Source organism: Eptesicus fuscus, chromosome 23, assembly GCF_027574615.1.
Source record: "Eptesicus fuscus isolate TK198812 chromosome 23, DD_ASM_mEF_20220401, whole genome shotgun sequence".
Lineage (NCBI taxonomy): Eukaryota > Metazoa > Chordata > Mammalia > Chiroptera > Vespertilionidae > Eptesicus > Eptesicus fuscus.
The window spans coordinates 21,306,239-21,320,470 of NC_072495.1; the positions used below are offsets into that span (position 1 = coordinate 21,306,239).

General features: G+C 48.4%; 1 protein-coding gene across 4 annotated transcripts in view; it reads left to right on the forward strand.

The window, feature by feature from the left end:
• KCTD10 (potassium channel tetramerization domain containing 10) overlaps positions 1 to 14,232 on the forward strand; it is a 29,086-nt gene that overhangs the window by 3,676 nt on the left and 11,178 nt on the right. For all 4 annotated transcript variants that reach the window (XR_008555252.1, XM_028146862.2, XM_054712458.1 and 1 more), the window contains exon 2: positions 2,869 to 3,082. Coding sequence is in view for 3 of the 4 variants with exons in the window: in XM_028146862.2 (XP_028002663.1) it covers positions 2,869 to 3,082 (214 nt within the window). In the remaining variant the exon portion in view is untranslated. The remainder of the gene's footprint in view (positions 1 to 2,868; positions 3,083 to 14,232) is intronic.

The window sequence follows — 14,232 nt, forward strand, 5'->3', positions numbered from 1 at the left end:
TGCAGATTATTTTTACAAGGTATTGGAGAGCAAAAGTACATAAAGTAGACTATGTCTTTTTTGTCTGTTTCATAGTAAGCGCCTTACAGAATGCTAAACCGTGTCTCAAAAACTTAGTTATTTTTGTATAAGTTTAGATCTAAAAAGGGTGCTTTAAAAGCATTTTCATTTTGGAACAATTTCCTTAACACCCCTCCACCCCCAATAAAAAACCCACAACCATAAGCCTTCCCCCCTCCACTACCACTGAGTCTTCAACGTTTTTAGAAACACTTTATTCCCATCAGCCACATCTATCGTCCCATGATAGATTTTCGGGGGCGGGGGATGGTTGGTGGTAACTCTGGTCTCCGAGGACTGACTGCAGAGGAAAGCTAGAAGGAAGGGGTCAGCCCTGCCTCGGGCCTCTCTGCTTTGATGTTGGGCATCAGGCCACAGAGACCCCAGGTGAGCTAGGCCCAAGCTTTTGAAAAGGTGCCGCCTTGTGACGTTTTTACTCGGTGAAGCAGAAACTGTTGCTTGAGGAAACACTTGTGTTTCCAGAGGCCATTCTTTCTCTGTGCCACTCTGCGAGTCTCCCAGCGGGTGAGTTCCAGGCCACCCTTTTGGAGGGACAGGTTGAAAGGACTGGCCATTGCCTCTGCTCTTACCGATGGAAGGCATGTTGCCACCTATCAGTTCCTTATTTCAATGAAAAATTAACATTTGTGTTTTAAAAATTGTAAGCTCATGAGGGATCTGTAAAAGAAAGGCAGGCCTGACCAGTTTCGCTTAGTGGTTAGAGCTTTGGCCCAGGGACCAAAGAGTCAAGGGGGTTCGATTCACGGTCAAGGGGTTGCAGGTTCCCCAGCCCAGGTAGGGATGCATGTGGGAGGCAACCAATTGATGTCTCTCTCACTCTCTTTGATGTTTCTCTCTCCCTCCCTTCTCCCTTCCACTCTCTTTAGAAATCAATGGGAAAAATATCCTCGGGTGAGGATTTAAAAAAAAAAAAAAGATAGAAAGGCATAAAGAATTTAAAACACAATTCTTTTTCAGTATCAGGGCCTTTGTAAAGGTTTTGTGTCGGCAGTTCCTTCTAGCAACAGCACCAGTAGCACACCTGCAGTTGGAGTTGTGTCCTTGATGCATGGGGCTGGGGGAGGGAGAGGAGGGGAGAGGCATCCCAGAGGATTTGGGGGTGCCTTGAAGGGTTTGGGGGAGGATTCAGAGGAGTGGGGCTTTGCTGTGTGTTGGATGCTGTCGGGAAGCAGGGCCGATTCTCTGATTGGGCCTCTGTCATTCCTGTTTTGAAGGCGGGAAGAATGCAATAGGCTGAAACTCTAGTTGGTAGGAAGGCAGCAGGATATTAGCCGGGATAAGGGGACATTTGGTCATTTTTGTGTTTTGGACAGTGGTCTTGTGCAGGCGTCCTCAAACTACGGCCCCCGGGCCACATGCGGGTGTTTTTGCCGTTTGTTTTTTTTACTTCAAAATAAGATAGGTGCAGTGTGCATATGAATTTGTTCATAGTTTTTTTTTGTTTTGTTTTTTTTTTTAAATATATTTTATTGATTTTTTTACAGAGAGAAAGGGAGAGGGATAGAGAGTTAGAAACATCAATGAGAGAGATACATCCACCAGCTGCCTCCTGCACACCCCCCACTGGGGATGTGCCTGCAACCAAGGTACATGCCCTTGACCGGAATCGAACCTGGGACCTTTCAGTCCGCAGGCTGACGCTCTATCCACTGAGCCAAACCGGTTTTGGCTGTTCATAGTTTTTTTAAAACTATAGTCCGGCCCTCCAACGATCTGAGGGACAGTGAACTGGCCCCTGTTTAAAAAGTTTGAGGACCCCTGGTCTTGTGTTTGTGTTCAGGCAGTTTATTTATGTCCTCGGTCCCTCCGTGGCCTTGTCCGAGGCAGTGTGCTGTGGAATTGTTCATGTTCAGGGAACAAACACCAAGGCCCACAAGTGGTGTCAGGCCGGGTCCTGGCTGTCAGGGGCCAGTTCCTCGGCGCCATTCCCCGTATTTAGTAAATATTCAGGCATCTTCTCCGGCTTTAGAATTCTACCTATTAGTGCAAGGAATGTTTTCTTTGAGTACACATGTGCCAGGTACCAGGCTCCTTTCCTGCGCCTGCTGAAATCTGGACACCGCCTTCAGTTCTCTGATCCATACCTGAGAGCTGGCAGTGTTGCTACCGAGACTGTTATCAGATCGCGCTGTTTTGGGCAGCGCTAGTACAGGAAGTCTATAATAATTTTGCAATAACTTGCTTCCAAGAGTTTTATGTCTGTTTAGTCCTCAGAAACACTTTTTTTCCCCCCTATGGAGGTATTAAGAGTGGTAGTTGGGATCCTCCTCACCTTCATAAAAGCTCGTTTCATCTGTAATTCAGCTGAGAGGTGGCACTGGTGGCTGTCTGTGTGCGTGGCAATGAGGAGAGAGACCTGGGCAGCGCCTCAGGCTGCAGCCAGTGTGTTTGTTTAGGGGGTAGAAAGGAAGTCCTCATAACACAAGAGTTAGTGGCAAAGTTGTATCTACCAGGTCAGCAGGTGAGGCCAGTGTATGAGGCAATCTGGGTGGAGTTTGGGGGCAAATTGGGGAATACCTGCACCTTGCCAGGGGGAAGCCAGCACCCCAACTCCCACCAGCTGTTGCCCTGCTGGCCAAGTTGGCCTCTGATTTTAAGAGAAGCCAGAAATCCAGGTTTTTCTGTGAACTCCTGAGCTGTCAACGTTGAGAGTAAAGTTTGTTTTAAATGCGGAATATACTTGGACTAAGCAGAACACATCTGGAGGCCAGATTCAGCCCATGGCTTTCAGAAGGAAACCAGACCTGGTGCCGTGACCCTGCTGACCTTGTGTCTTCTTCCTGGCAGGAAGAGATGTCAGGAGAAAGTGTGGTGAGCTCAGCGGTGCCAGCGGCTGCTACCCGCACCACTTCCTTCAAGGGCACGAGCCCCAGCTCCAAGTATGTGAAGCTGAATGTGGGCGGCGCCCTCTACTACACCACCATGCAGACGCTGACCAAGCAGGACACCATGCTGAAGGCCATGTTCAGCGGGCGGATGGAAGTGCTCACCGACAGTGAAGGTAAGCCACCCGCAAGGCGCTGGGGATGCGCATGTGGTTGAGGGCTTCGTTCTAGCTCAGCAAACCAGGAAATGTCGCACAGCTGCAGATTGCACGGTGTGCTCAGTGTTTTCATGGTGTGCAGGGACCCCTGAGGAGGAATAACAGGGAGACTGAACCACCTGGCGGGGGGGGGGGGGGATCAAGGAGGGCTTTCCGGAGGAAGTGGCATTTCAGCTGAGACCTCGAGAGACGAGTCGGAGTCAGCTGGACAGGGACTCACAGTCTCGACTTGTTGATTTGCTGTGTGAGGTTGTCGATTTGCTGCGTGCCTTTGAGAAACTCCCAGTCCCGCTCCAGGCCTCAGCTCTGTGAAATGGAGGCTGGACTAGCTACCCTAGTTGGTTCCCTTCCTGTTCTCGCAGCGATGGGTCTCTGATTTCAGAGAGAAGCTCCAGTGTGAGTCATGAGCATTTCCTCCGGACACTTGTCCTCCTAGGATGGGATCGTGGCAAAGTTCACAGACCGAGCTCGAGGGAAGCCTAGAAAAGCGGAGCTGAGTCACAGCTCCCCACTTAGTCGTTGGTGATCCTAAGCAAGGTGGTTCGGAATTGAATCACAGCTCCCCATTTAGAAGCTGGTGATCCTAATCAAGGTGGTTAAGCTGTTGATGTCTCATTTCCCTCAGCTGGTGAAATGGGCACAGTGATCCTCACGTCGTGGGGCTGTTAGCTCATAGTAAATATTCAACATACGTATGTTCGTTCAGTACTTTTTCTTTCTTGTGGAAAATCATGTTAGTAAAAGGCAAAGAACTATTTCAAGTCATCTTACCATAACTACTTCCTGCCTACCTAGAAGGTCAAAGAGCACCTGACAAAGGGGAACGTCCTTACCTGGCTAGGTTTAGGGAGCAGATCCCATGTGGTTTAAAAATGGCCCCATCCTACATTCCTCGGCCTGAGATTGCTTGAGACTAGGCCAGACCGCAGCCTGGCTTGACCAGCTCACCTGTTTCTGAGGCTGCCTCTGTGCTGATGCCCTGCCTTTCCAGGGACGGTGGTTCCCGAGAGGGTGGGTGAGTTGTGACTCAGTAGGTGGGGGTCCTTGGCTGGGTGTGCACAGTGCGTTCTGTGATCCTAATAGGGCTGAGGGCAGGCTGTCGCTGGTTAGGGTGTTTCCCTCTGTGCCCTGGAGAAGGCGAGGCTGCAGGCTGCAGTTCCGTCCCTGGGCTTCCCGTGAACTTGGCTTTCCAGAACTGCCTGTGTCTTACTCAAAATAAAAGTGAGCTTTGTATGAGTGGGAGGATCCCCGCGCCGTGCCACACCCAGCGTTGCCCAGAGTATTTGTGGAAATCAAGACAATGGCACCCGAGCTGCAGGAGGAAATAGACCTTATCGGAGAGCCCAGGATTGTTGTGGCTTTTCTTCCGCCTGCCCAGTCTCCGGTGGGGCTCCGGAAGAGCGCCGAGGCGCTTCAAAGCAAAGAGGAAGCCTCGTCTCCTGGGAGGTCCTCACCTTGGTGGCCTAACACTTGTCCCAAAAGACACAGAGTCCTCGAGCTCACCTGTCCCGGAACTGGAAGATGCCCGGGAGTGGTACCAGGGGACCTGCCGCGGCTTCTAAAGAGCTGCTACAGGATGTCCTTCCCCCTCGCTTCCTGGGAAGCCCGGCATCTCCCGGAGGCAGTGCTGCCTCTGACACTCCAACCTCAGCTGTTTGCATTTCCCTAACACTCCAGCAGCCTTCAGACCCTCATGAAAAGCTCACCAAGTGGCATTTTGTGGGTGTTGTTTCATTTAGGCCTCACCTTAACCCTTCAAGGGGTGGGTGCTGTACTGTTGTTACAGTTTGAAAAGTGAGAGAGCCACATCTCATGGGAAATGCTTTCTCAAAAGCTACTGAACCCAGGCCTTGCTGGCTCTTATCAACTGTTCTCTGTGGTTTTGTGTGATCCCAACCTCCCCCCGCCCACCCACGTCCAGATCGCCTCAGTGTGGCAGCCTTAGGGTTAAACCGCTGGCTTCATGCTGAAGCCCTGTGGTGCCCTGTGAGCTGGGCTGTCCGGCTGGGTGTCCACTCTTCCATCCTGCGCTGTGCCAGGCAGAGTCCTGTTGGAGAGTGCACTGCACCGCCCGACCCATGGCCTCAGTGTTACCTCAAGAACACAGTTGGGCCCACAAATGGGGAAAATTTGCTGAATCTCAGCTTCACCCAGGAAGGCTGTCAGCTGCAGCTAAGTTTGCCACAAACGGGCTGAAACTACAGGTGCAGCTCAGCCAGGCAAGTGAGTCCAGCAGCAGAGCCCGTGGCTAAAGGGCAGGGCTCTGAAGGCCCAGAGCAGTGTGTGTTCTGTTGCTGGAAACCTCTCTAAAGGATGCCTGAGAGACTGGCTGCCCTGGGGAGGGACCTGGAGTCCAGGGTGCTGGTACTCTCGTGAGCTCAGTGCCCTCAGCCGACTTGGGTTTTGTACCACGTGCATGTAATTCCTAAACCGAGAAGAACCTGGGCACTGGAATGAGCTGGACCTGGGCCTGGGCCTGGGCCTGGGCCTGGGCCTGGGCCTGGGCCTGGGCCTGGGCCTGGGCCTGAGTCCGGCCAGCGTCATAGCTAACATGGTGGCGTGATTTCTGGGTCTTGAGCATTGTGCACATTTAGACTGTCTGCTGTTCACTGGTGATGTGACAGTGGGTGAGGGACTTTTTCTCTGAGCCTGTGAACTCCTTTCCAAGTCGTGAAGGTAGTGCTCTTCAGAGTTGTTATGGGGTTAACTGAGGAGATTAGGAAGCACTTGCTCCAGTGCCTCGCATATGGGGAGACTCCCCAAATGGAGGTGTCCGTGTGGCTCTAGTTCTGCCTGGGGTGGGGTGGGCTGGGCTGGGCAGAGCAGAGCAGAGTGCTCTGAGGAACTTCGGAGAAGCTGGCCTTAGCGTGGTTTACTTGACCTCCTGCCTCAAGGTCTTTACATGGTGACTGCAGTTTTCCCTGTTTGCCTGGTTGATTCATACTTACTCTTTTTATAAAATATACTAGTGACCCGGTGCACGAAATTCGTGCACATTATAAGGGGATTAATTAGAGGAAAAAATTCAATATTGCTATTTGCCCTTTCTCTATAATAGAAGTGTCAGAGATGAAAGAAAATTAGTAAAATGTATATGAAAACCTTCCTCCTATCAGAGTCTGGGGCATACCACGGGACCCAGAGTCAAGTCCCCGCCCACCCACATGTGCCTCAAAATCGTGTGAGACCCAGACCTGGCCACCCCCCGCCCAATTGGGCTAGATCCAGACCTGACCAGTCCCACTCTTGTCAAGCCCTGCCGGGCAGGGGGCATAGCCTCAGGTCCCCTGGCCCGGTGTCAGGATGGGGGGCATGGCCTGAGGTCCCCCAGCCCAGACCTGGGCGGGGGTCGTGCCTTGTGGTCCTCCATCAAGCCCTGCCAGGTGGGGGACATGGCCTGAGGTCCCCTGTCAAGCCCCGCCAGGCGGGGAGACGCAGCCTCAGGTTCCCTGGCCCAGCACCGGGAGGGGGGCGCAGCCTCAGGTCCCCCATCGAGCCCTGCTGGGCGGGGGCGTGGCCTGAGTTCCCCCGACCCAGCACTGGGGGTGCACCTTGAGTTCCCCCGTCAAGCCCTGCTGGGTAGGGGGCGCGGCCTGAAGTCTCCTGTCAAGCCCCGCCAGGCAGAGGGTGTGGCCTGAGGTCCCCCGGCCTGGGGCGTGGGGGCGGGGGGGGGGGGGCGGGAGTGGGGAGCAGCTTGAGGTCCCCTAGCCCAGGACGGGAAGCGCACCTTGAGGTCCCCTGTCAAGCCCTGCCAGGTGGGAGACATGGCCTGAGGTCCCCTGTCAAGCCCCACGGGGGCAGGGGAGGGCGTAGCCTCAGGTCCCTGCTGATTGCTCATTAAGGCTCCTTATGGGAACTTGGCCTCAGCTGTGGGTGCAGCCATTTTTGTGACAGAGTGATGGTCAATTAGCACCATGGTCAGCAAACTGCGGCTCTTTGGCCCCTTGATTGTGGCTCTTCCACAAAATACCATGGCATGGGCGAGTCTATTTTGAAGAAGTGGCGTTAGAAGAAGTTTAAGTTTAAAAAATTTGGCTCTCAAAAGAAATTTCAATCATTGTACTGTTGATATTTGGCTCTGTTGACTAATGAGTTTGCCGACCACTGAATTAGCATATTCCCTCTTTATTAGATAGGATATTTTTAAGTGTGTGTGTGTGTGTGTGTGTATTTTATTGATTTCAGAGAAGGGAGAGAGAGAGAGAGAGAGAGAGAGAGAGAGAGAGAGAGAGAGAGAGAGAGACACATCAATGATGAGAGAGAATCATTGATCGGCTGCCTCCTGCACGGCCCCTACTGGGGATCGAGCCCGCAACCCGGGCATGTGCCCTTGACCAGAATTGAACCCAGGACCTTTCAGTTTGCAGGCCGATGCTCTATCCACTGAGCAAAACCAGTCAGGGCAAATACATATTTTTACTGATTTCAGAGAGGAAGGGAGAGGAAGAGAGAGAGAGAAACATCAATGATGAGAGAGTCATTGATCAGCTGCCTCCTCCATGCCTTCTGGGCATGTGCCCTGACCAGGAATCGAACCTTGATCTCCTAGTTTATGGGTCGATGCTCAACCACTAAGCCACACTGGCCAGGCAGTACCATGCTGTTTAGATTACTATAGCTTTGTAGTATAGTTTGATATCAGGTAGCCTGATACCTCCAACTTTGTTCTTCTTTCTCAAGATTGCTGTGGCTGTTTGGGGTCCTGTGTGGTTTCCTATAAACTTTTGGATAATTTGTTCTAGTTCTGTGGAAAACACCATTGGTATTTTGATAGGAATTGCATTGAATCTATAGATTGCTTTGGGTAATATGGACATTTTAACATGTTAATTCTTCCTATCCATGAGCATGGTATATGCTTCCATTTATTTGTCTCTTCAGTTTCTTTTTTCAGTGTCTTATAATTTTTTGAGTACAGATCCTTTACCTCCTTGGTAAAATTTACTCCTGGGTATTATATATTTTTTTAATGCAATTGTAAGTGGGATTTTTTCTTAGTTTCCCTTTCTAATAGTTCTTTATTGGTGTATAAAAATACAGCAAATTTCTTGAATATTTATTTTGTAACCTGCTACTTTACTGAATTTATCAGTTCCAGTATTTTTTTTAAATAGGGTTCTCTATATATGGTATTATATTATTTGCAGATAATGACAGTTTTACTTCTTGCTTTCCAATTTTGATACCGTGCATTTCTTCTTGTCTGGTTGCTGTGGTTAGGACTTCCAGTACTGTGTTGAGTAAGAGTGGTGAAAGCAGACATCCCTGTCTTGTTCCTGACCTTTAAGGGAAGTGTGCTTTTAGTGTTTCCCTGTTGGATTTTACCAAATGCCTTTTCTGCATCTATTGATATGATCATGTGATTTTTATCCTTTGTTTTGTTTATGTGGTGTATCACATTATTTTTATGTGACTATTGGACCAACCTTGCATCCCAAGAATAAATCCTAGGAGATCATGGTGTATGATCTTTTTAATATATTGCTGGATCTGGTTTGCTAATATTTTGTTGAGGGTTTTTTAAAAATATTTTTATTGATTTCAGAGAGAAAGGGACAGGGAGATAGAGATAGATACATAAATGATGAGAGAGAATCATTGATCGGCTGCCTCCTGCATGCCCCCTGCTGAGGATCAAGCCCGCAACCTGAGTATGTGCTCTTGACTGGAATCGAACCCGGGACCTTCCATTCTGCAGGCTGACGCGCTATCCACTGAGCCAGACCAGCTAGGGCTGTTGAGGATTTTTGCATCTATGTTCATCAGGAATATTGGCCTATAACTTTCTTGCTTTGTAGTGTGTTTCTCTGGTTTTGGAATCAAGATAATAATGCAGGCCTCATAAAATGATCTTGGGAGTCGTCCCTCCTTTTGATTTTTTTTGAATAGTTGGAGAAGAATAGGTCTTAGTTCTTTGAAAGTTTGGTAAAATTCACCTGTGAAGCCATCCAGTCCAGGACTTGTCTGTTGGGAGCTTTTTAATTACTGATTAAATCTCATTGGTTGTAATTGGTCTGCTTAGATTTTCTGTTTCTTCTTAACTCAGTTTTGGAAGAGTGTATGTTTCTAGGAATTTATCAATTTATTCTGGATTATCCAATTTGTTGGCATATAGTTCATAATATTTTCTTACAATTATTTGTATCTCTGTGGTGTCAGTTGTTACTTCTCTTTCATTTCTGATTTTATGGGGGTCCTCTGTTTTTCTTGGTGAGTCTGGTTAAAGGTTTATCAACCTGATTAATGTTTTCAAAAAACCATGTCTTGGTTTCATTGACCTTTTGTATTGTTTCTAGACTCTATTTGGTTTGTTTCCACCCTGATCTTATCTCCTTCCTTCCACTCACTGTGGCTTTGTTTGTTGTTCTTTTTCTAGTTCCTTTAAGTATAAGGCAAGATTGTTTATTTGAGATTTTTCTTATTTCTTGAGGTAGGTCTGTATTGCTATGAATTTCTTTTTTAGGACTGCTTTTGCTGTGTTTCACAGCTTTTGGGTTGTTGTGTTTTCATTTTCATTTGTCTCAAGGTACCTTTTGATTTCTTCCTTGATATCATTGTTAACCCATTCCTTGTTTAGTAACACGTTATTTAGCCTCCGTATATTTGTGTGTTTTCAGTTCTTTTCTTGAACTTGATTTTCTATTTTTATACCATTATGGTCAGAGAAAACACTTGCTATGATTTCAGTCTTCTTAAATTTACTGTGATTTGTTTTGTGGCCTAATATGTGGTCTCTAGAAAATGTTCCATGTGCACTTGAAAAAAATGTATATTCTGCAGCTTTGGAGTGAAATGCTCTGGAAATATCAATTAAATCAGTGAGGTCTAATGTGTCATTTAAGGCCTCTGTTTCCTTGTTGATTTTCTGTCTGTAAAATCTATCCATTGATGTCAGTGGGGTGTTAAAGTCCCCCACTATGACTGTATTACTACTGATTTCTCCCTTTGTGTCCATCAATATTTACTTTATATATTTAGGTGGACCTGCATTGGGTGTGCAAATGTTTGCAAGGGCTATATCCTCTTGTTGGATTGATCCTGTTACTGTTTATGCAGTGTGCTTCTTTGTCTCTTATTATAGCCTTTGTTTTAAAGTTGCTATTTTGTCTGATATAAGAATTGCTGTCCCAGCTTTCTTTGTTTCCATTGGCATGAAATATCTTTTCCATCCCTGTACTTTCAGAGTGTGTGTGTGTATCTCTTGATCTGAAGTGGGTGTCTTGTAGACAGCATATATATGAGTCTTGTTTTAGATCCATTTAGCTACCCTGTCTTCTGATTAGAGCATTTAATCTATTTACATTTAAGGTGATTATTGATAGGTACATGTTTATTGCCATTTTATGATTTATATATTTATGTTCCTATCTATTTATTTATTTATTTATTTATTTATTTATTTATTTATTTTCTTAAAGAAATCCCTTTAACATTTCTTGTAATTCTGGTTAGGTGGTGATGAACTCCTTCAGTTTTTTTCTTATCTGGGAAGTTCTTTTTTTTCCTTCTTCAGTCCTCTTTAATAAAAGGCTAATATGCAAATTGTCCCCTCAACCAGGAGTTCGACTGGGAGTTCAACCGGGAGTTTGACCAGGAGACAGGGCTGACCTGCCAACCACCCGCAGCCCCTCGCTGCAGCCTGCCCAGCCCTATTGGCCCCAATTGGGGTGGGCCAGCTGAATCCCACCTGTGCACGAATTCGTGCACTGGGCCTCTAGCTTTAAATAATAGCCTTGCTGGGTAGAGTAGTCTTGATTGTAGGTACTTGCTTTTCATCACTTTGAATATTTCATGTCAGTCCCTTCTGTCCTTCAATTCACATTCTGTTGATGGTTATTTTGATTGTTTCTAGTGCCCACCGTTAGGAACATTATCATTCTTGAACACTCTCCCTGGCATGTGTGAGTTTCTCTAGGCCAGTGCTTCCCAGCCTTTCCACATCATGGCACACCCAGAAAATCATATTTCTACTTTGGTAAATGAAGGGGCTCTGACCTCTCCAGGCCCTACCCAGCTGCCTCTGGGGCTGCAGCATTAAGGTCTTAAACACGGTTGGGAGCTCTGTCCTAGAGTTCATTCCCAGGGGTGGCATTGGGGGTAGCAGCATCTTCAGCTCCGTTTGATGTTAACAGTTGTGTCGGTTTACACTCCCCACAGAGGTCTGAATGTTTGCCGACACTGGCACTTTTTAATTATTTCTAATTTGGTGACTATGATATGGTACTCTGTTGTTTTAGTTAACCTTTCCTAATTTCTAGTGGGTTGAGCATCTTTTTATGTTTATTTGTGTTTCATCGAATGGCTGCCTGATTGCATCTTACACATTTTCCCATTTTCCTTTTTGCTTTGTAGAAGTATGCATTCTGGATTTTATTCCTTTATGGTTTCATTTTATGTAAATACTAGTAGCCCATTTGCAGGAAGAATCCTGCAAGCGGCCGTTGGGGCCGGGTGTGCTGCTGCTGCCGCCGCCTTTGCGGCCGCCGCGCCTGCACCCGCTCGCCACTGCCGCCTGCCCAGCTCCACCCCGCTCTACCCCGTTCTGCCTCGCTCCGCCCCGCCCGGGCTTTCCCTCTGGCAGCCACCTTGCTTTCCGCTTTTCCTCCCTCTTTCTTCTAAGTTGTCTTCAGTCTTCACTCCTCCCTCCCTCAGCGTATGCAAATTAGCCACCATCTTTGTTGGGTAATTTGCATACTCGCCCTGATTGGCTGGTGGGTGTGGTTTTGGCGTAGCGAAGGTAGGTCAATTTGCATATCACTATTTTATTAGGTAGGATAAACAACATAAATCTGACTTTTATAGGTTTTTAAATGGTATGTTTTGGTGCCTCCATTTTTGCGTGGGTTTTTGTTTGTTTTTATTTTTTTTCTTTTCCATTTTGCTCTCCTGTCTACCTCAGTGGTATTCAACCAGGAATGATTTGGATCCCTCGGGGACATTTGTCCAGAGATATTTCTGGTTGTGACAATTTGGGAGTGAGAGTGCTACTGGCATCTAGTGGGTAGGGGCCAGGGATGTTGGTGAGGACCCTATAATGTGCAGGACAGTCCTTCCATAACAGAGTTATCCAACCCCAAAGGTCAGTAGTGCTGAGGCTTAGAAATCCTGCCCTAGAGACTCTGATTCGGAACGAGGCAGCTTCCTAGAATCTGAATTTGTAACAAGTACCTCAGGTGACTTATGATCAGGCAAGTTAGGTCCGAGAAAGCTCCCTGTAGGAAGTGGGGGAGGAAAAGGAGAGGAAGCACATGGGATGCTGGTGGGGCTGGGAGAAGGAGGGCCTGCCTCCCAGGTACCTGAAAGCCACACAGACTCCCTCCTGGGGCTGGACCGTGCTGCCTCTGGATGCTGCTTCGTTCTCAGGCAGCGACGATGAAATGTGCAAAGGGCTTATTGTCAGGGACCTAACTTGGGTGCTGCCAATAGACTCAGCTTTGTGCTGTGTATTCCCCATACGGTCCCTTATCATACCTTTATGCCAGCCGTAGGAGGCACCATTTTTAGGAGAGGAAACTGCTGGACAGAGAGGTCAAGTGGAACACTAACGTCACCCAGCAAGTACGCAGACCGGGGTTTCCAACACAGGCCCACGCTCTAAACCCCTGTGCTGTGTCGCGTGTCACACCGTCCCAGAGCCTCTGCCCGTTCCCCTCTCCAGCCTTGTCCAAGGGCCCCCTGGGCCCAGGCTCCCTGATGTGCAGGCTTTCCCACGCGGCCCTGTGCTCCTTGGCAGCAGGAAAGACGCCCTGCGAGCTTGACTTTTGCTTTTCTACGTGCGAGGCTGTTTCAAAGGGACAGAGTCCTGCTTTGAAAGCAGCTGAAATACTTTAAATCCAGAATGCTAATTGAAACCTCATGGGGAATGTGCCTGGCTCCTTTGCCCTTATTTGTCCAAAGTATGATTCCTTCGCCACAAGCATTTCCTGGCAGCATTCTTGAGCTGGAGCCCAGTGTGACGGTCCGCCTGCTCGTTTATGGAAACTGCGACCGTCCACAGGAATTGAAATCACTTGATTGATTTTAAGGGCCCTCGCGCTTTCCAAGCAGCTGAGTTGTCCATGTGTCAAAGACTGAATGGGATGTTTTCTTCCCGGAGCAGCTGGGCTGAGAGGGTTGCCATTTCTCTCAAAGACTGAGGTTCTACTTGTCTCACCCTCACCGGCCTTCTCAGTTCCCCTGAAAGTAGTTTTCCTAAGCTGCTGCTGCTGCTTTGTTGTCTATTTCCACCTCCCCAATTGGGGAGTGTCACTGAACCCCTGAGCCTCTGGGTTCATCTGTGGGAAACTCAGGGGAAGATAACACTGTCTTTCCTACGTTGTCAGCTTGTTGGAAGGAAAACACTAGCTCCAGGGTAGCACGGAGGTTATAAGCTGGTGGCCGACAGGCCCCGTGCGGCGGGGGAGGTGCTTCGGTTGCCCCACAGTGCATTAATGACAGGCTTTTAACAAACTAGGTTACCATTCTTTAAAAATCAGGTTTCACAAAAAATCTGCATTTTTGGCTTTGCTTGAAACATCAGAGGCTCACGCAGCCCTGGACCCACCTTTCTGCCTGGCCATTCTTAGCTGGAGCTGGGAGAGCCCGCCCTCCTCCCCCAACACCCCACGGGGCAGCGCACTGCTCTCTGGTCAGCCATCAGCGCAGCCCACCTGCACCCATTTATCCTGCCTGCCCCAGGCCCCCTCAGGCACCTGAGCTACGTAACAGATACTAAGTGCAAACTTGGTGTCTCGATTGTAGAATTGGGTCGTGTCCAGCAGACACTGTCAGGGTCATGGATATCCCTCTCTTCCTGGAAGCCAGCGTTGGACTCCAGCTGCACATTTGCATTGTGTCTGCCATGGTCTTCCCACTTAGGAAACCATGGCTGTGTGGAAATACCAGTGGAAGGTTCTAGAGAGATAAGATTAGACCAAAGGCCCAGGAAGTGTGGGCTGAGGAATTGCAGGAGGAGAGCATGGAAATGGTTTTCTTATCAACTCTCCTGGTGATTGTTGCAAAGATTACCTCCTAGTCTGCTGAAACCAGGAGAGGGCTTTTGGCAGGGCTGGGTTTGGGGGACGCAGGGGTGGGGAGGTGAGCAGCTATGTGACTCTGGATATGAAAAA